Raw genomic sequence first — 22,022 nt, forward strand, 5'->3', positions numbered from 1 at the left:
AGGGGATCAAACACCCTCTTCTAGAAGGCCTTTACTGGCACATACATATGTGTAGCATATATAAACATAAATAAAATTTTTACAAATTCAAGAGAAACTCCTTATATCCTTAGTGGACAAAACCATAGGATAAGTCTTTATATAAACACAGTCACAAATATATACACAAAGGCAATGTTCCCCTTGAAAAGATCTGCACAGAGACTTGACAGCATCATAGTAGCTACTAAAATACAGAACTGGCAATAACTTAAAACTCCTACAAAATGTTCTGCCTGGGTAACCTAGCTGAATTATTCTTGTTAGTAGTGTTGAAAAGCAGAAATATAAAAATAAACAATAAAGATAAGCAAAGCCTTTTTATCAATAAACCACATACACAAAATCTTGATATTACCTTTTTAGCTCAGAACAAAAAACAATTTTCATGACATTAAAAAAATATCCAACATATTTCCCCACACTGTGTTTGCATTTGGAGGGATTTTAAAAATTACAAGCGAGCATCTGCTGAGAGCACACCCTAGGTGACCCATTACTAACCTCTGCGACTTCAGTGATAAGTACCCCAACTCCAGTATAGTAAAATGGCAAGAGGATTACCGGGAGGAGAACAAGAGCTAAAATCCCAAGGAGAGCAAGGACAAAATTATGCCATATACCTGCAAAGAGAGAGGATCAAAGTAGTAAGTTCAACCGTAGCAAGAATGAGATAGTTTGCTTGACTTCATAACACATGGCATTCCAATAAGATTATAAATAGAACAGGAGTGGTGAGGCAGAAGGATCTACTTCCTGTTGCAGCAGACATATGCTCACTAAGTCAGCCTTCATTTCAGATACTAAAATCGGAAATGTACATAATACTATAATTATGAAGACTATATGAGATTAGGATTTAATATAAGTAGAACTAACACCTTCTAACTATGCATTCTTTATAGAATATACACATACATCCTTAATTTAAACATGCTCATGTTCTTTGATACAAAGCTCAAGTAAATACAAACCAAAGTCAAGGTGAAATTAAAAAGCAAAATTCTCAGGGCTGGGGAGATGGTTCAGTAGTTAAAACACTTGCTGTGCAAGCATAAGAATCCGAACTGAAGCAGGGCAGCGGTGGCGCACGCCTTTAATCCCTGCACTCGGGAGGCAGAGCCAGGCGGATTTCTGTTAGTTCGAGGCCAGCCTGGTCTACAGAGGGAGATCCAGGACAGGCACCAAAACTACACAGAGAAACCCTGTCTCGAACGCCCGCCCCGCCCCCAAAGAATCCGAACTGAGATCCCTAGAATCTGCATGACAGCTGAGCACAGAGGAACCTATCCGTAATTTCAGCACTGGGGGTGAAGACAGGCAGATCCTGGGGGCTCACTGGCTAGCCAGTCTAAAACCATGAGCTCTAGGTTCAGTGAGAGACACTGTCTCACCAAACCTGGTGGGGAGGAGGCAGAAAGGTATGGACATCAGTCTCTGACCTCCTCAAGTGTATGCTTGCATAACCCCCCCCCCCCACACACACACAATAATAAAATTTTTTTAAAGATTTTTTATTTTTAAATTCGGAGCTGAGGACTGAACCCAGGGCCTTGCGCTTGCTAGGCAAGCACTCTACCACTGAGCTAAATCCCCAACCCCTAAAGATTTTGAAAATGTATTTTAAAAATTTAAAATTACATTATTTTAGTGTGTGCACGCTCATGTGTGCTACAGTATACATACACATGGGAATCAAAGTACAACTTGTCAGAGGTTTTCGTCTTCTCCCATGTGAGGCCTGGTGACTGAACTCAGGTCATGAGACTTGGCAGCAAATGCCTTTATCCACTGAGTTGCCTCAATGCCTCAGTATAAAATTATTTATCAAATATAGTTAGCAAATATGGAAAAACTATCAAAATTATAGCAATCTCATCAATCCCATGTCTTAGATCTGGTACAAATGCAATTATTATAAACTCATTATTAAAATCTTTTCATTAGCTGGGCAGTGGTGGCGCATGCCTTTAATCCCAAAACTCAGGAGGCAGAGGCAGTGAGTTTGAGGCTAGCCCTGTCTACAGAGCTAGTTTCAGGACAGTCAGGACTGTTACACAGAGAAACCCTGTCTCAACCTTCCTCCCCTAATCTTTTAATTATTATGTGTGTGTGAACTTGTGGAAGCCAGATATATGGGATCCCCTGAAGCTGGAACCACAGGCGGTTGCAAGCTGTACTATGTGGGTGCTGGGAACTGAACTCAGGTTATCTAGAAGAGAAGATGCTTTTAAGGGCTCAGCCATTTCTCCAGCCCATAAACCTACCTATTTACTTATCAAGCTCCTTATTAACGATCATTTTACCAGCTCTGTGATAAACAGCTTGCTTTAACTGTTTATGCATCTAAGTAAGTATGTATGTGCAAGAGCAGAGCGAACACTAGAAAGGCGGGGCTCTAGGAAGGCGGGCTCTACTAGGAAGGTGGGGCCCTAGAAAGGCAGGCTCTAGGAAGGCAAGCCCTGGGAGGAAGGCAGGGCCCTAGGAAGGCGGGCTCTAGTAGGAAGGCGGGGCCCTGGGAGGAAGGCGGGCTTTAGGAAGGCGGGGCCCTGGTAAAGAAGGCGGGCTCTGGAAAGGCACGCCCTGGGAAGGCACGCCCTGGGAAGGCGGGGCCCTAGAAAGGAGGGGCCCTGGGGAAGGAAGGCGGGCTCTGGGAAGGCGCGCCCTGGGAAGGCACGCCCTGGGAAGGCGGGGCCCTAGAAAGGAGGGGCCCTGGGGAAGGAAGGCGGGCTCTGGGAAGGCGCGCCCTGGGAAGGCGGGCTCTGGGAAGGCGCGCCCAGGGAAGGCGGGCTCTGGGAAGGCGCGCCCAGGGAAGGCGGGCTCTGGGAAGGCGCGCCTGCAGCTGTGGTAAAAAAGCCAAGCGTTGCTCCAATAGGTGGCAGGCAATTACTCTGCTAAGGCCTGCCCCAAGCCAAAATAGGCCTCAAAGGATGAGTGTGGGGGAGGGGAGGTTATGGTTCATTAGACAAAAAAGTGCAAACGAAAGGGAAGAGGGGAGCAATGGACAAACAGGCTGAAGTGGTTGACCAAGAAACTAAAGATCTACCTGCAGAAAAACAACCAAGAGACCGACACGGGAGTCCAGCCTCTGAAGTACAAAAGTCTGACGAACCATACATCATGTCTGTCTCCCTCCTTGTATAATATAGGGGATTATTATTTTTTTTTGAGACACGGTTTCTCTGTGTAACAGCCCTGCCTGTCCTGGAACTCACTCTGTAGACCAGGCTAGACTTGAACTCAGAGATTCACCTGCCTCTGCCTCTGCCTCCCAAGGGCTGGTATTAAAGGAAGGTGTCTGCCACCACCATCTGGCTTTCCAGAGGAATATTTTTATCAACTACTTTTTAAATGCAGTTTTTTAGCTCTAAAAATAAATATATACATAAATGGGGGGAATTCTACCTCATCCTATTTTAAGTGTAAATTATTTTTTAATATGATCAATTCACTTTTTGATACAAACAGAATAATAGTGGGATACCGAACCAGGGAAGGCTATGGCTGTCTTGGAGTCAACATAACAGTCCACAGAGCAGGGTGGGTCATCAGTGAGACCAACCTGGGCTACATAGGGAAACAAACCCTGGTCCAATAAACAGCAGCAACAAGTAAACCCCAAACAAACAGAAACCCCAATATGGTCCATTGGCTCTGTTGTAATAAATCTTTCCCACTTTGTAATAATATACTCACACTTTCTTATAGTACTTTCAAAGCTTCATTAAAAAATAAAATAAAAGGGACCAATTCTATCACTAGATTGGTAAGGGTTCTTGCTGCCAAGCCTGACGACCCGAGCTCCATTTCCAAGTCCCACACGGCAGAAGACAACAGATTTCCTTTAAGTTGTCTTCTGATCTTCGAATGCATGCCATAGCATGCACATGGCCACACCCACCTCTCTCCTAACTTCACTAAACAGACAGAATATTAAAAAATAAAGATAAGTCATTCTATACATGGTGCGTCATGCCTATAATCTCAGCACTTGGGAAGCTGAGGAAGAATTGCTGCAAGTTACAGGCCAGCATGGACTACCTTGTGAATTTCAAGGCAGCCTGGGCTATGACAACAGAACAATCAAAACCAAAGAAAACCCCTCCTTATTTCATGCACTAGAATCTCTTCCAAACAAACTAATTCATAATACTGTATGAATTAGTTGCTAGTAACAGAAACAGGCATAGGCAAGTGAACAAATGTGGGGTCACACAATAGCACTGGTTTTTTGACCCTATGGATACTTTCCAATTGTCTTCCAGGCTTGCAGTTGGTACTGTTAACCCTCTAAATTCTGAATTTGCCAATGATGGCAAGGTGAGAATGGATGTGTGTGAAGCAGACATGTTTCATTCATCTAAACAACTCCTTGTCCATTAATGCTTTGTTTATAAGTATACTTCTGAAATACTTTATAAAACTTTTGCTTTCTCCAGAGCACAGTTTTTTAATAGTGACACAAAAGACAGTTTGGCTAGATAATTCTTTGTCACCAGTGACTGTCCTGTGCACTATCAAATGTTTTGTTAGAATTACCATTACTGATTGTTACTGACCTGATGGCAGCAACTTTCCCCTTTCCTTATTTTCTAGCTAACGCATTCACACAAGCAAGCTGTTTTTAATTCTCCAAACAGTTACTTTATTTTTGCTTTTTTCTACCACACAAAAGTACACACCAAACATGCAATCAATTTGAAGACAAAATATTATAAAATCAAACACTACTCTTAATTGATCAAAGAAATTACACTCAACAACAGCACCTTAGGTACTATGAGGGGAGGGGATGAAGTGACTAAAAGATGCTTAAATTGGCTAATATGACTAAATCATCTAATATTCTATACTGTACAATATTGCTAAGAGAAACTTACACAAAATGTCTTGACATCAAAGAACAGTGCCAAAATTAAGACAGTAAACAAACCTATAACATTTCTTTAGCAGGATAATATGTATGTATAAAAGTGCCTATGTGCTGGGCAGTGATGATGGCGCATGCCTGTAATCCCAGCACTCTGGAGGCAGAGGCAGGTGGATCTCTGTGAGTTTGAGACCAGCCTGGTCTACAGAGCTAGTCCAGGACAGGCTTCAAAGCTACAGAGAAACCCTGTCTCGAAAAACAAAAGCAAAAAACAACAACAACAAAAAAAAAACTGCCCATGTTTTAAAGACTACCTGTTATAAACATCAACTCCACAGAAACCATATATACAATTACTAAACATATTCCTAAAAGTATAAACATGAGCACTTGGAATACACAATTAAAAAAACGTAATAGTAAGTAAACTTCTTATTCATGAGAATTCAAAAGTGCCATTTCTAACACAGTTGTATAAAGACATGTAATTTGACATGAATTTTATGAGTTATTCTGCCAAAACCAAACTTCACAAAAGCACCATTGCAAAATAAGACAGAGCATCTTATCAAGAATACGGGGCTCATGAATTAGTCTCCTGTTGAAACAAAACTTCACAAAAACACCACTGCAAAACAAAACAGGGCATATTGGCAACATGATGCTGTAAGGTTCATGAATTCTTCTGTCAAAACCAACTTACAATAACACTACTGTTGATTAATACAGGGCACCTTAGTAATAGGTTCATGAATTAGTCTCCTGTTGAAAGCAAGTTTCATAAAAACACCACTGCAGAATAAAGCAGTCATTTTAGCATATAAAGGTCATGAAATCGTCTCTTGTTAAAACCAAACTTCAGAAAAATACTTCAGAAGAAGATAGGATACCTTAGCAATATGAGGTTTATGATGTAGTCTCCTGTTGAAACCAAATCACAAAAAAATCACCCGGCAGAAAACACAGCATCTTAGCAACAAAGAGGCGGGTGATTTAGTCTCCTGCTGAATTCGAGCTTCTCAAAACACTTCAGAGCAAAATAACACAGGCCATCTTTAGAAACAATGTGGTTTATGAGTTAGTCTCCTGTTGAAAGCAAGTTTCATAAAAATACCACTGGAGAATAAAACAGGTCATTTTATCATATCTAGTTTGTGAAACAGTCTCTTGTTCAAACTAGTTTCATGAAAGTACCACTGCAGAAGATAGGATATTTTAGCAATATGAGTTTCATGATTTAGTCTCCTGTTGAAAACAAACTTCTCAAAAAGTCCGGTGCAAAATAACAAAGGCCATCTTTAGCAACAATATGAGCTTTGTGAATTTGTCTCTTGTTGAAACCAAGCTTCAAAAAATATCAGTACAAAACACATGGCATTTCAGCAACTATGTGAGGTTAGTGAATTAGTCTATCTTGTTGAAACCAAACTTCACAAAAACCTCACTGCAGCACAAAACAGAGCATCTTACCAACATAAAACTTTTAACTTTTACTCTATCAAAAGATAAACCTCAGATATGTAGAATTCATCTGCAATAACTTTTCTAGAACTATTCAAACAAGAGGCATATTTATTCCCAGGCACATTAGTGTAAAATACTTCCCAGGCTTCAGAAGGATCTTCTCACTTTTTTTAATGGTCATTCTTGCTCTTAACATGTGTTAAAATATGTGATTTCAAGTTGGTCGACTGAGCGAACTTCTTGTTGCAGGCATCAAATGGGCACACGAAGGGCTTGTCTCCAGTATGAATTCGGACATGAGTGCGCAGATTGAAATCCAGGGAAAAGCGTCTCCCACAGCCTTCAAAGGTACACTGGTAGGGCTTCTCTCCAGTGTGAACCAGCTGATGACGTTTCAGCTTCGAACTCTCAACAAAGGCTTTGCCACATTCTGCACAGACGTGCTCTTTAGGCCCATGGATGTGCAAATGCTTTTTCATGGCGGCGTTATCCTTGAACATCTTCTCGCAGCCTTTATGAGAGCAAGCAATAGGTCTTGGGAAGTCTCCTTTGGGCTTTTTCGGTTTCATGCTTGTAAATTCTGCCAGCTGTTTGGGATCAGACAGGTCAATGCCAGGTATTCCTTCAGGAGGAAATTTCTTTCCCGTCATGTATTCAGAATAATCAGGAGGTGAATCGCCAGCCTGCCCTTCGGCCATGGGATCTTCTTGTTCAGTAGCCTCCCACATGGCAAAAGGTAATTCTCCTGCAAGAGCTTCAATTTCTATCTGCTTCTGCTCCCACTGTTTTTCGCCCAGGTCAGGGTTCATCCCTTCTTCTGCACTGGCCTCGATAATGGTCGCCAAACTACAGAGATTCCCTTCATAGGGGCTGAGCTCACCTTGACCATGCTCTGCCTCCAAGAAGCCTGACAAAGAGGCAGTGGTCGGCTGGAGATAGTCGTCTTGATTAGTAACTGGAACAACCATCTGGCCTTCAAATTCAGCACTGATTAGCAGGTTGTCTGAGTCCTGGTAGCCCACCACCTCCTCTCGTGTCTGCACGATGACCATTTCCTGATCATGGTCCCCATTACTCAGGGTACTGCCTACAAGTGGCTGCAGAGCAATAAGAGGAGAGTGGTAGTGGCCACCATGTGCCCAATCGACACCTACGTCTTCGTACAATTCGATGGTTTGAATTGCACTGGTTTCCACAGAAACCGTTTCTACATTGAGTGGCTGAAGCTCCACAAAATCATCGGGAATCTCTGCGTTTTCTGAGGTGAGACAGATAAGTTTCTCTGAGGCCATGGCTGAGACCCACGTAGCAGTACTGGGTAGCAAGCAGGTGGGAGATTGCTGTGGAGTAGAAAAAAAATCAGGAAAGAAAAGCACGCGCTAGCGTGCTTAGAAACAACAAGAACAACGACGACAAAACGACAAAAACAAACAAACAAACAAAACAAAACAAAAACTCAAGAGCTTGACAACGACAAAACAACAGGAAAAACAAACCCAAGAGCTCGACAACAACAAAACAACAAGAAAAAACGAGCCCAAGAGCTCGACAAAACAAGAAAAAACGAACCCAAGTGCTCGACAACGACAAAACAAGAAAAAACGAACCCAAGACCTCAACAACGACAAAACAACAAGAAAAAAACAAACCCAAAAGCTCAACAATGACAAGAGAAAACGAACCCAAGAGCTGGACGAAAAGCGTGCGCTTCGGAGAAAAGCTGGCCGTCGTCTGAGGCGTTAAGTGCTGTTTCCGGCAGGATATGCGCATGCGTTGGACACGCCACTGCATGCGTCATTGGACGTGCCACTGAATACGTCACTGCACTGCGACAGACCATCCAGGAAGCATATCCTGCGCATGCCTAAATGATCTGCCTAAATGATAGTGCACCTCTGAAGGGCTTGTGGAGCCTGCATTGGCTTTCCTGCTGTCCTAATTACTGACTGAATATAAGTTTCTCTTCTAGGAGATTCTTTTCTGAAGTTTCCTTATTTTATTTCAGTTGATTTTCTTAACTCCCCTCACACAGGCTTATATCAGATCTGGAGAAAAGAAAAGTCTCTTTCTTTTTCTTTTCTTTTTTCTTTTTTTTGTTTTTGTTTTGTTTTTTCGAGACAGGGTTTTTCTGTGTAGGTTTGGTGCCTGTCCTGGATCTTGCTCTGTAGACCAGGCTGGCCTTGAACTCACAGAGAGCTGCTTGGCTCTGCATCCTGAGTGCTGGGATTAAAGATGTGTGCCACCACCACCCGGCAAGTCTATTCCTTTTTAATTTTACACTTTGTGTCTGCATATTATACAAGTACCCTACCACTGAGCTATATAACTTCAGCCCCTTTATAATTCTTTATTTCCCCTTATTTAACCACAAGACTTACTAATATATATGCCATAAGTAATACTTGATTGTCTTGTCCATATATATATATATATATATATATATATATATATATATATATTTGGTTTTTCGAGACAGGGTTTCTCTGTGTAGCCCCGGATTCCTGGATCTCGCTCTGTAGACCAGGCTGGCCTCAAATTCACAGAGATCTGACTGTCTCTGTCTCCCAAGTATTGGGATTAAAGTCATGCATGCACCACCACTACCTGGCTTTGTCCTTTAATATATTTAATAAATACATGAAATATCCAACTACTCCTTTTACTATGACTTAAAAAATATTAATATGTTAATTTTGTTTTAGTCTTAACATCTTAGATGAGGAAAATTTTCCCTGACAGTAAATTTTCATTTTCAAAATTTACTGTTAAAGTATCCTTGCCTTCTTGAAATATACGACATTTGTGCTTTACCACAAAAAATATCTGTCAGTGCTGTATTTTCTTAACAAAACTTCATTTCTGCTAGGTATTAGAGGGCATATGCCTACACTCTCAAGTCTCTGAAGGTGGAGGCAGGAGGAACTGGCATTCAAGACCAGCTTGGACTACATAGTGAGACCATGTCTCAAAGAACAAAACAAAAAACCCCAAACCCTCCACAAAAATCCAACTACAACAATCAAAACAATAGAAAAGCTTAGCTGCCTTCTGTATACGATCTGAAAAAGTTTATGCTAAATTTTCTTTTTTTAACTCTACTTCTGATAAAATACATATATATGGAATGAAAACTGTGGAGAAAACTACAAAATATGCTTGAACTATTTTGAAAATATCTGCTGAGTACTATGCATGTCACTTAAACTTCTGAATTATGATAGTACTTTGGAATGTTAGCTTTATACAATACATTCTAACTGCTGTGTGTATCTAAATATTTGCCTCAATATAAACATTATCAGTGAACTAATATTTACTGTATAAGCATTGTTTTAGGTATTAGAACTGCATTGTACTATAATATCAAAGGAAAAGGACTACCATGATGACATTCAGCAATTATTTAATGTTTAAAATGACACATTTTTTGACTACCAAGGCATACATACACTTTATAATCTTTTTTAAGAAAAAAATTTATTAAGGATTTTTTTGTTTGTTTTTGTTTTTTTTTTTGAGACAGGGTTTCTCTGTGTAGTTTTGGTGCCTGTCCTGGATCTTGCTTTGTAGACCAGGCTGGCCTTGAACTCACAGAGATCTGCCTGGCTCTGCCTCCCGAGTGCTGGGATTAAAGGCATGCGCCACCACCACCAGGCCTTTATTCAGGCTTTTATTATTCTACCTATAAAACTTTTAGGGAAATTCTTTATCAACTTTTGTAATTTCTTCTCGTGTAACTAGCCTGTTTAGTTAATTTCAGCTATCTTCACATTCTTATATTTCTTCATTTTCTGAAAACTTCTTTTACATGAACAAAAAACACAAATCATATGACTCACCAATCTGAATATAAATTCTGTCGATAGCTGTTTCTCCCTGTTGTTTAATGTTTTATTTATTTTTTTCCAAATAACTCTTGGGTTTAACACTCTGGCTCTTCTGTAATTTCTTATTTTTTGATTGTATCATTATTAATTACCCCATTATTTCTTTATATTATATGTGATAATTTTCCCTGTATATTTCTTTATATTATGTGTGATAATTTTCCCTGTATGTATGTACATGCACCACATGCCTATCAGGTGTCTGTGGAAGTCTAAAGATTCATCAGATTCCCTGGCCCTGGAGTTAAGGATGGCTGTAAACTGCCATGTGGGTGCTGGGATCTAAGGTCCTAAGCTAGCTAGGTCCTCTGCAAGAGTAGCTAGTTCTCTTAAACTCTGAGCCATCTGTCTAGCTCATATCCCATTATTTCTTAACTATTTTATACTTGTCTTCATATGTCTTAAGTTGATTGCCTGCCTGACTTATTTTCATTTCTAATTTTATAATAACTGTGTATGGCATTGAATTTTTATTTTAGTAAAAAGCTTTATACTGTGTATCTAGTAAAATGATCTCATTATTATCTATAAATAATTAATCATAATTATCATATCATTAAGCTATTGTTTTTTAATTAAATGGACCCAATGTGTGATTAAGACAAATTTCTAAATTCTCCTATTATTCTTTAGATTTGAGATTTGTGAATATATGGATTTATTTTTTGTTTGTCAACATCATGGACATTTAAAAAGAAAGTGACTCCTGTGTTCATAACATACAATCGAACTTACCTATTTTTATATAACTAATTATGAGATTCCATGGTTTTACTTTATAATTATCTCCCATGTTATGAGATGAATATATTATATTTATATTTGTCCTTCTACTTTATCCATTTTGCTTGGTGTTCTGATTTTGTATTTCACAGAATAAAAATCACAATTATTAGTTCTCATAATAGATTTTATTTCTTATTAAGTGACTTTCTATTATTTGCATAGACTATTCTGATATTCCAATATTTGATTAATTTTTGGATAGATTTTTCTAAACACCACAAACTTGGAATACTTTTTAAATCTTAACTAAGGCCTTTTTGTACTGCTAGAGATCAAACCAAGGGCCTCATAGATGCTAGGCAAGCACCCTACCAGTGAAATACAGTGACATGCTTTTGTAGAGAAATAAATTACCCATGGAAGGGCCTGTTTAACAAATCTTCCCTATGGAATTGAAAGGAGATATATATATATGTTGTATACCTCCAGGTGAGTCTTTCTGTCTGGTTGAACTCCAACAGTGCCAGAGTTCAGCATCAATCCTTGCATACCATCTTTTCTTCATTCTTGAATTAGGATTTATCATGTGACTGACTTTTCATGTTCTCTCTTGACTTTTGCACGTTTCTTTGTATATTTCAGCTAAGTTGACATTCTTCATGTTGTGGTTTCAGGTTTTGACCATTCCTTTGCTTTAGTAAATATAAAGCATTCTCCTCTGTTTTTAATTTAAATTTTTAATAATTTATGTTGGTTTAAAAAAATTGCTTTTGGCCAGGTGGTGGTGGCGCATACCTTTAATTCCAGCACTCAGGAGAGAGAAGCAAGTGGATCTCTGTGAGTTCAAGGCCAGCCTGGTCCACAGAACGAGTTCCAAGACAGCCAAGGCTGTACAACACAGTGAAACCCCGTCTCAAAAAACAAGCAAAAACAAAACAAAACAAAACAAAACAAATTTGTTTTTGAGGTAGTATAAGAAGCTAAATTTATTAACCAAATGTTATTTTTTATAAGAGTACTTTCAATAAAATCACTAAGCACAGAAAATCCAAACCCAAACAACACAGAAACATTTAAAAAAACAATGAAGTCTATTTGTTACCTGCACAGAATATCCTCAGCTGCTGGACTGGTGATATAAGTTGTAAATGGGCGGTGAACAGATCAACAAATGCTCCAGGATAAATAATGAAGAGAAAAATTCCAAAGCCATTAAATCGAACTTGTTCCCTAAGAAAACATGGAAGAAATCATGTAAGGAAAACAAATTTACTGATATAATAGTATTTGTTAAGTTAATAATGATGTAATCTTTTTTTTTTTTTTTGCTTTTTCGAGACAGAGTTTCTTTGTATAGTTTTGCGCCTTTCCTGGATCTCACTCTGTAGCCCAGGCTGGCCTCAAACTCACAGATCCGCCTGCCTCTGCCTCCCGAGTGCTGGGATTAAAGGCGTGCGCCACCACCGCCCGGCATAATGATATAATCTTAAAATTCATTGTAATTCAAATAAAAAATAATCTCCCTGAATAAGTAAAACATATAAAATAAAAACTAATAATCATAACTTTAAAATAGTGTAATAAATAATAAAGTTTTGGCCTAGGCTCTAGAGAACACTGAAATATACTTAAAATGCCAAATTTTTAGGATTTTGCTATTGTTGAATATATAATTGAAATTTGATGAATATAAAGATATAGCTAATAATTTTATGAGAAATCAATGATAGAAATTTATATAAAGTACTAGAAACTATTTTCAGAGAAGGACAAGGAGGAATAAATAACTCAAATATATGATTCAAACACATTTGTAATCTTAGTTATTATAAATAATCCTCAAGATTTATGTAGGTATATTTCTGTTGAGCTAATGTTGACTGCATTTAAAAATAGTTAATGGTGCCAGGCAATGGTGGCGCATGCCTTTAATCCCAGCACTCAGGAGGCAGAGCCAGGCAGATCTGTGAGTTCGAGGCCAGCCTGGTCTACAGAGCGAGATCCAGGACAGGCATCAAAACTACACAGAGAAACCCTGTCTTGAAAAACACCAAAAAAAAAAAGTTAATGGTAAGATAGTCCTTAAAAGGAGTAGTTTTCCCACCATTTTATTTCTAAAAAACATATATTTAATAGTCTCACAGGACCAAACTGGTACTATGAGGAAAGTACTAGCTGAACAGTAAATGCACAAGACAACTATGTAATTCACTCTTTGTTGGTAATGAGATTTATAAACAATTCCTAGTTCATAGTGGCAGACAGTCTATGCAGCCTGCTAGGACTGTAAACCTTATGAGCTATAACAACACACCAACCTGCCAAGATTGTTCTGTGGATAACCAACCACTTTTCTGATTGGATTTAGGCCTGTTCCACAGGAGGGAACTCATGCTTACTACTAGTAAACCTGGCTAAAACACATGTGGGGAGGTGTGGCGGTTTAATAAGGATGGCTCCCATTAGCTCATATATTTGAATGCTTAGTCACCAGGGAGTTGAAGTTTGAAACGATTAGAAGGGATAGAGGTGTGACGTTGTTGGAGTAGGTATGGCCTTGCTGGAGGCAGTATGTTACTGGGGGTGGGCTTTGAGGTTTCAAAAGCCCATGTCAGTCTCTTTCTCTCTGCCTGCAGATCAGAAAGTAGAGCTCTCAGCTACTGCTCCAGTGCCATGTGTGCCTTCCTGCTTCCTGCCATTAAGGATCATGGACTAAACCTCGAAACTGTAAGCAAGCCCCCAGCTAAATGCTTTCTTTTATAAAAGTTGCATCGGTCATGGTCTCTTCACAGTAATAGAATAGTGACTATGACAGGAAGTCACAGGCCCTAAGGAAGAATCTACTATTATTGTTTTGCTAAATAGATATCATATTAAATTGCCTTCTAAAGAATTAATTATCTTTATATCCATAGATTAGTGCTGTTCTCAACCATTATCAGAGACACTTGTGCTATTTAATTTTTGCAATGGATGGCAGTTAAACAGACTCACAACTGGTCAAAGTGCAGCAAATAAGTGACTGTGAGTGCTCAGCTGTAAATGGGACATTGATATACACCCACTCCCTCGAGGCTCAGGCAGACACTGTAGAAGAGGAGGCAGAAAGATTGTAAGACCAGAGTTTGGGAAGGACTGCTGCCAAACTACCTTCCTGATGTAACTTGGCCAGTACACTCATGAACTCACAACAGCTATAGTTGCCTGCATAGGACCACAAGATCAAACCAGTCAACAGCATAGCATGACTGGGGGAGGAGCTCATGAGGCACTTCACCCAGCTGAGGAGTGATTGGCAGTTGATGGTTTCTGGGAGATTGCCAATGCTCCAGTGGATGGCACTACAACCATGTATGTACCAGGTAGCACTAACTGAACTTAGTGGGTTACTTACTAAGTGGTGCGGGGAGAAGGAGATGTGGGGGTCTGAGAGGAGTTGGAGGCAAGGAGTAAGGGATGGATATGATCAAAATGTATCATACACATATGTGAAATTCTCAAAGAATAAATAAAAGTATTATATTTTAAAAGTTTTCCAAGCTGTTTCACAAACATACTGTAAATTATGAAACTATTAATAATAATGTTTTTAGATGTAAAACCCTTAAGTTTATAGGGCTAAACATATGGAAGGAAAAATGAAATTTGTAAGAGGTAACCAGGGCTGGTGAGATTGCTCAGTAATAAAGCTGCTTGCTATCAAACCTGATAACCTGAGTTCAAGTCTAGGAACTCACCTATAGGAAGAGAAATAATTCCTGAAAAATGTTCTCTACCTCCACACATGTGACACATGTATACACCCATCCCTACACTCATATACACTGCCTCTTTAAACCAGTAGTGTGCATATATGTTCAAACATGCTGTGTTAAGATGAATGTCTATTATCAGAAGCTAGATTTGTTCATAAGAAACTGGAAAATGATGATTAGTCTTCTCCTCCAGAATAGTGATTTACCTTTTCCCTGGTGCACACATACAAAAGAGAAAACATACCTGTCAGCATGCTTCTTATTATGGCAGGAATTGCCATGGAGTATCAGGGAAGTTGTGACTACCCTTGCCTTCTTCCCATCTTAATTAGTTAGGTGTAAATAGAAAGATACATTTGGGTAGTCAAAACCACCAACACAGCATGATTCCCAAAGTCAGTCCTAGGTCTCATCCTCTATCTTCCACCTGGGTTGCTAGGTAGGCTTAGATATCATTGAACCCAGCACTTCTAGCCAACTTTTTATTCTAGCCAACATGAGACAGGGACAGAAACAGGAAACTGTTTCAGTTGATAAGGTAGAACTAGGTACAGTGGCACACATTTATTTTCCTAATACTTCAGAGACTGAGGCAGGAAGACTCTGAGTTTGAGGCCATCCTGGGCGAAAGAGACCTTTCCTGCTGACTACATTCTGAGCAGTGGCAGAGACTTGAGTTCAGTGACTACTAGAGGACCGGTTAGCAAGCTGGTTCTGTGGATAAGGGAGCTTTCTGCCAATCCTGTGACCTGTTGGAATTCTGGGATCCACATGGCAGAAGGAACACAGCAACTTTCACAGGTTGTTCTGTGACTTCCACAAGCATGCCACAGCATGTGCATGTGTGCGCATACATATACGATAAATAAGCATAATTTTAAAACAAAAAAGACTAGATAAAACCCCTGAAGCACTGAGATTATAATCATGCTGGCATAAAGCAAAGAACAGAAAGAGTTAGAATACAGATGATCACATGATTAAAAGGACACATCAGCAATATATTAATTTTTTTCTATAAAAGAGACGCTGCCCCAAAATAATAAATGGAGGGCATACATTGAGTAATATCTACCGAAAGGAAAAAAACAAACAAACAATCCAAAACCTCAAATATACCAGATTTGAGGAATGAATCTTCTTAAATGAAAAGCTGCTTTGCATGTAGTAGAAAAAAGAAAGTTAAATCTTATTACCTAATAGCTGCTATACCGTGTCCAATTTCATGTACAACACCACTAATGAGGACTGCAGCGAAGAAGTAAGTCAGCTGATTGACAGGTAAATTTATACCAGGAACCTGTTTACAGACATAACACAGCAATGATTATCAGTGTGAGTACAGCAGAGTCCTATTTAAAAACCAAGAGGTATGACCTTCACTCTGTCTAAGCTCCAAACTTAATATTCCATGATCTAAAAGCATTATGACCATTAATGATCAATTTTTATTTCTAGCATAACTAAGGAAAAGAAGCAATGTTTTGTTTTATTTTAATTTAGGTAATTTCTATAAATTAGGCTTACTATCAATTTAAAGAAAATGGGAAGGACTGCATTAAAAAGTTACATATCTAGATTCCCAAGAACTTCACCATGGGACAGAATGAGGGTACCCTGAGTGCCAGGGAAAGCAGGGTGACAATGAAGCTGGCAGTGGTTGAGCCATCCTTAAGGGTTGGATGCTCAATTTGGGAACTCTTCTTAAAATTCTTAGTCCTAGACAGAGGTAGCAGTGTATGCCTTTAATGCCAGCACCCAGGAGGCAGAGGCAGGTGGATCTCCGAATTCTTGGTCAGCCTGGTCTACAGAGCGAGTTCCAGAATGGCCAGGGCTACCACAGAGAGACCCTGTCTCAAAAAAAAAAATTAGTCAAAAATCCTGTTTTTGAACTGTTAAGAGATATCAAGAGTTTGTGCTGAGTCAGACAGGACATTCTCCCAGTGAGGCTCTTTTTAATACTCACAAGGTATAAGAGGTAATAAAAGGTAATGGAAGGTATTACAACAAAGTGCTTGGTCAGTGTTGGTGCACCATGCCCTTTATTCCTCTTACCCTTATCAATTTACCTATCAGAAAAATAGAAGCAAAGATACACGACTTAACACAATATAGACTCACGGCCAGATGAAGAAGCAGGAGTTGTTTTATAATCATGTACTCTAAAAATGTTGCGCATTATCAGTATCAGTGCATACCTAAGGAAAGCTTTCTATAGCCAGGCTGAACAGTAAGATTCTCTTAGAGCCAAGAGGTCCAGGAACAAGGTAGTATCTGTTAAGGAGAGAGCTTGAACATACGGACCACACATTTCTCACAGTAAGACTTAGAACCCAAAAGAAATCTCTCTGGAGAAAATCCCTTCATTTATGAATTATCATTTGAATACTAACTAAAAGTGCTTACTACAGGCAAATTGGGGTCTAGAGAGATGGATCAGTAGTTAAGAGCAGTATACTGCTCTTGCAGGGGAGCTGGGTTAAATTCCCAGCACCCACATAGTGGCTCACAAAACTGTAACTACAGGTCCAGGGGATCTGACACACTGTTCTGGCCTCCATGAGCACCAAGTCCACACATGTACATACATGCAGACAAAAACAATCTTACACATAAAATACAAATAAATAAATCCTTAAGAAAACTAAACAGGAAAACTTAAGTAGAAGCCTATGATCCTGCTCACTTTGCAAAGAGAAAACAACCATTCTCAATGCTTTGCCCTATCTTTCTAGTCTTTCCCCTTTATACCTACTTTCAAAAATTATACTGTAATTATCAACATGATTTTGAAACTTGTGTTTTCATCTAATATCTCTTCCTGAGTATTTTCTAGTTCTATGATTATTTTTTTCTTGTCTTTTTTTTGGGGGGAGACAGAGTCTTACATATACAGCCGAGTCTACCTACTAAGAAAGATCTTCCTGCCTCAGTCACCAGAGGGCTGGGATTACATGTCTGCATTATACCACAACTAGCTTAATATGCTTTTTTTAGGGCTGTTGAGATTGCTCAGTAGTTAAGAGTACTTGTTCTTATACAGGATCCATCACCCATTTCTTGGCTCCCAACAATTCGTAATTCCAGCTCCAGGGAATGTAACAGGCATGTATGTGGTGTACATATATGCATTCAGGCAAAACATTCATACATATAACATAAATCAAAAAAATAAATTTTTAGATTAATTTTATGTGTATGAGTGTTTTGTTTGAATGTATGTATGTGCACCACATATGTGCCAGGTACCTATGATGTCAGAAGAGGACATCAGATCCCCTGGAACTGGAGTTATGGATGGTCACGAGCCACCATGTTGGTTCTGGGAACTGAACCTGGTCCTCTTTAGAGCAACAAGTGCTCTTAATATCTGAGATACCTCTCTAGCCACTACCTTGTTTTTAGAAGATCTCGATCTCTCTCTCTCTCTCTCTCTCTCTCTCTCTCTCTCTCTCTCTCTCTCTCTCTCTCCCTCCCTCCCTCCCTCCCTCCCTCCCTCCCTCCCTCCCTCCCTCCCTCCCCCTTACCCCCCCCTTTCTGCTGGAGAGATGGCCCAGTGGTTGAGAGCACTGACTGATCTTCCAGAGGTCCTGAGTTCAATTCCCAGCACCCACATGGTGGCTCACAACCATCTGTAATGAGATCTGGTGCCCTCTTCTGGTGTGCAAACATACATACATACATGCAGACAGAACACTGTACACATAATAAATGAATCTTAAAAAAAAAAAAAAAAGATCTCTCTCACCTAGAGTTCAATAATTAGGCTAGGCTGCCAGAAAGTCCCAAGAATTCTCCTGCCTCTACCTTCTTGCATTAGAGTTTTGAGTATGCACCATCAGGCCTGTTTTTTTTTAAACTAGCATCTCATTATGGTTTTTAATAGCTTGCATTATGTTTTTTTGGAATGAGTTGTTGGTCATTTAACTATTTTGCAAGTTTTTGCTTCTTTGTACTTATTTTTGTGACTTAATTCAATTCTCAAGTGTGAACTTTTGTGTGTGTGCAGGTACATACATGCTTCTGCACACATATGCAGAAGCCAATGATGGGTGCCTTCCTCTATTGCTCTCTACCTTAACTAGTAAATTAATTGTTGCATGTATGTTTGGGGGTATATACTTGCTACACTGTGCCTGTGGAAGCTAGAGGACAACATGGTGGAGTTGGCTCTCTCCTTCCAACATGTGGATCCTTCAGATAGTACAAAGGTTATCAGGCCTGGTGGCTATGATTACCCACTGAGCCATCTTGCTGGACCCCTCTGTACCCTATGTGTTGAGACAGTGTCTCTCACTGAACCCAAAGCTCCACCATTTCAGCTAGGCTAGATGGCTAGTGAGCTCCAGAGACTGGCCTTTCTTCACCACATGATACTGGGGTTGCAGGCTGCAAAGACACATGGGTGCTGGGAATTTGAACTCAGATCCTCCTGCCTTCACAGCAAGTGCTCTTATATCCACTGAGCCATCTCTTCATCCAAAAAGTGACAAATCTGACTTAGCGCAGTGAACATTTCTATCAATTTAACACCATGCTACTTTTTATACTTGTTTACTTATGTATTGGCTGGTTTTGTGTGTCAACTTGACATAAGCACCACCCACAATGGGCTGGGGCCATCCCATCAATCACTAATTAAGAAAATGTCCTACAGCTGGATCTTATGGAGGCATTTCTCAACTGAGGTTCCCTCATTATAGATAACTCTAGCTTGTGTCAAGTTGACATGACTAGCCAGCACAAATGATCCCTTGTCAACTTGACACACAAACACATCACTAATAAGCCACAATCCTTCCTTTCTTATTTGTCAAGATCTCACAATAAAATCATAAATAACTTTAAAAGTCCCACAGTTTTTACAAATTCAAATACATTAAAATCTCTGTCTCTTTTAAAATATTCAATCTCTCTAAAAATTCAAAATCTCTTTTAAAAGTCCAAAGTCTTTCAGCTCTGGTCTCCTGTAAAAATCAAAATTACATTATCTTCATATTTCAAGAGTGAAGAAGCAGGACACAGTCACAATCAAATCAAATCAAAACCAAACCTTAACCGTGTAAACAACACAATGTTCAACGTCTAGGATCCACTCAGGGGGTCACTTCCTATGCTCCACCCTCAGCCACACAAACAACATGTCTTCTAGGCTCTGGTTGGCTCCACTCCACTGCTGCTGCTGTCCTTGGTGGCTATCCCACTGTACCACCATCTCCAAAACTGCTGGGGTCCTCTGCTGCAACTGGGATGCACTTTCAACATCTCTGCATGACCCCTTCAATCCTCGGCCTTAAACTGCCACTGAGGCTGCACCTTCACCAATGGCCTTTCCTGGCCTCTCAGCTGCTCTCCATGACCCCTTCATGCCTTCCAAACCAGTACCACCTGGGTGACTCTTACACTACCAAGTTCGGCTGCCAGCACACGGTACAACCTAGGATGCCTCTGGAACACAGCTTCTCTGTGCTCTCAGGAAACACCTCCCAGAAGATGTCACCCTAACAATGCTGGTCTCTTCTTAATCAATGTCAGGTTCTCAGCTCTTGCCGACTAGCATCAAGTATCCAAGCACTGCAAAGGTTTCGCTTTAGTAGTTCTGGTATCTTGTTAATCACAGCTGATTCTTCAGCCCCAGCTGACCACACCGACAGAACTAAAATAGCAAATGGCCCTGATAGTCTTGAATCTTCCCTCTGAAACTTCACAAGCCAGGCCTCCATCCTCTGTACTTCTCTCAAATTCTTATCTTTCAAGCTTCCACAGAACATTCCACTGAGCTCTCAACACTCAGTGGCTTTTCTAGCCCAAAGTTCCAAAGTCCTTCCACAATCCCCCCAAAACATGATCAGATCTGTCACAGCAGTACCCTATAATCCTGGTACCTTTGTCTTAGGGTTTCTATTGCTGCAACAAAACACCACGACAAAAAACAAGTTGGGCAGGAAAGGGTTTATTTGGCTCACACTTCCATATTGCTGCTCATCACTGAAGGAAATCAGGACAGGAACTCAAACAAGACAGGCACCTGGAAGCACAAGTGCTGCTTATTATTTTCCTGGCTTGCTCCTCATGGCTTGCTCAGCCTGCTTTGTTATAGAACCCAGGGCCACCAGCCCAGGGATGGCACCACCAATAATGGGCTGGGCCCTCCCCCATTGATCACTAATTAAGAAAATGCCCTACAGCTGGATCTTATGGAAGCATTTTCTAAATTGAGGATTCCCTTCTCTCTGATGACTCTAGCTTGTTGACATAAGACTAGCCACCATAAATATGTATATCTTATCAAGCTGCTCTCTTAAAAACAGACTTAGCTATACCTTCAGGCAAGCTCATTTTATTCAATCTGCAGTCTCAGTAGTCTATTCTTGACCTAACTTGTTTTTTTCCTGATGTAATTCATATACTTGTTGTTTTATTTGAAACAGAATGACATATAAATTGGTAGGGAGACTAGCTTGATCTTGAACTGACAGTGACCCTCCTGCCTCTGCCTCCTGAGTATTGGGATTACAGACATGCACTGTTAGATTCAGCAGTATTCCTCTCTTACTAGTCTGTTAACTACACTTCAAATACTAGTATTGGTCCTTTGTAATACATGTCAGAAATGTATCCTCCAGTTTATTTGCCTTTGAATCTTACTTTGCTTTTAGTTTTTGGTATTAAAAAACTTAGGGGTATCAAATCTAACAATATTCAACATTTCCTAAACCATCAAGACTGACTTTAAATATAAACCATGGACCCTGGGTGATGATGGTCCATTGGTTTAGATTTACCAACAGTAACAAGTGGACCACTCTGGTTGGGGCAGCTGTGTTTGTGTGGAAAGTACATGGGAAATCTCTGTATTTCCTCCCAATACTGCTATAAACTTAAACCTGCTCTAAAAATAACATCTTTAAAAATCAAAAATAACTGAGAACAAAGATACACTGTTTACTGTTACATAAATCATCCCATAGTTCTGATGTTAGTTTTATGTCTTCCTCGTTCCATGTTCACATGAATGAAGAGCCTGATTCTTTCTTTTCCTTCCAGGATTTTTGTGACCCTGAGTTTTACCACTCTCTCAATCAGACTTTGTTTAGGGGCTGCCCAGCAAATGTGTTTCACTTTTTAAGCCTTGATCCAAGAGAGGTTCGCAGAGTGTGGTTCAGTCATTTTTGAAAGTCCACTCATTCCAAGGTCCCATGGTCTGATTATGAAACCCATTTTCATAATCGACATTCTTAATGTGTGGTGTGTATGTGTGTGTGTGTGTGTGTGTGTGTG

At 39.8% G+C, this 22,022-nt stretch overlaps 2 protein-coding genes across 3 annotated transcripts in view; both read right to left on the reverse strand.

Annotated features, from left to right (window-relative positions):
* The window catches only part of Mbtps2 (membrane bound transcription factor peptidase, site 2), a 47,492-nt gene that overhangs the window by 14,301 nt on the left and 11,169 nt on the right, over positions 1–22,022 (reverse strand). For both annotated transcript variants that reach the window (XM_015992159.3, XM_015992157.3), the window contains 3 exons: positions 15,938–16,041; positions 12,089–12,216; positions 544–662 (listed from right to left, as the gene is read on the reverse strand). In XM_015992159.3, the coding sequence (XP_015847645.1) occupies positions 544–662; positions 12,089–12,216; positions 15,938–16,041 (351 nt within the window). The remainder of the gene's footprint in view (positions 1–543; positions 663–12,088; positions 12,217–15,937; positions 16,042–22,022) is intronic.
* Positions 546–12,216, reverse strand: Yy2 (YY2 transcription factor). Its single transcript, XM_015992161.3, has 3 exons — positions 12,089–12,216; positions 5,800–7,713; positions 546–662 (listed from the first exon to the last, which is right to left on the reverse strand). Exon 2 carries the CDS (start codon positions 7,663–7,665, stop codon positions 6,544–6,546), a length of 1,122 nt encoding a protein of 373 aa, XP_015847647.1. The 5' UTR covers positions 7,666–7,713; positions 12,089–12,216; the 3' UTR covers positions 546–662; positions 5,800–6,543.

The sequence above is a fragment of the Peromyscus maniculatus genome, chromosome X (assembly GCF_049852395.1).
Source record: "Peromyscus maniculatus bairdii isolate BWxNUB_F1_BW_parent chromosome X, HU_Pman_BW_mat_3.1, whole genome shotgun sequence".
Taxonomy (NCBI): Eukaryota; Metazoa; Chordata; class Mammalia; order Rodentia; family Cricetidae; genus Peromyscus; species Peromyscus maniculatus.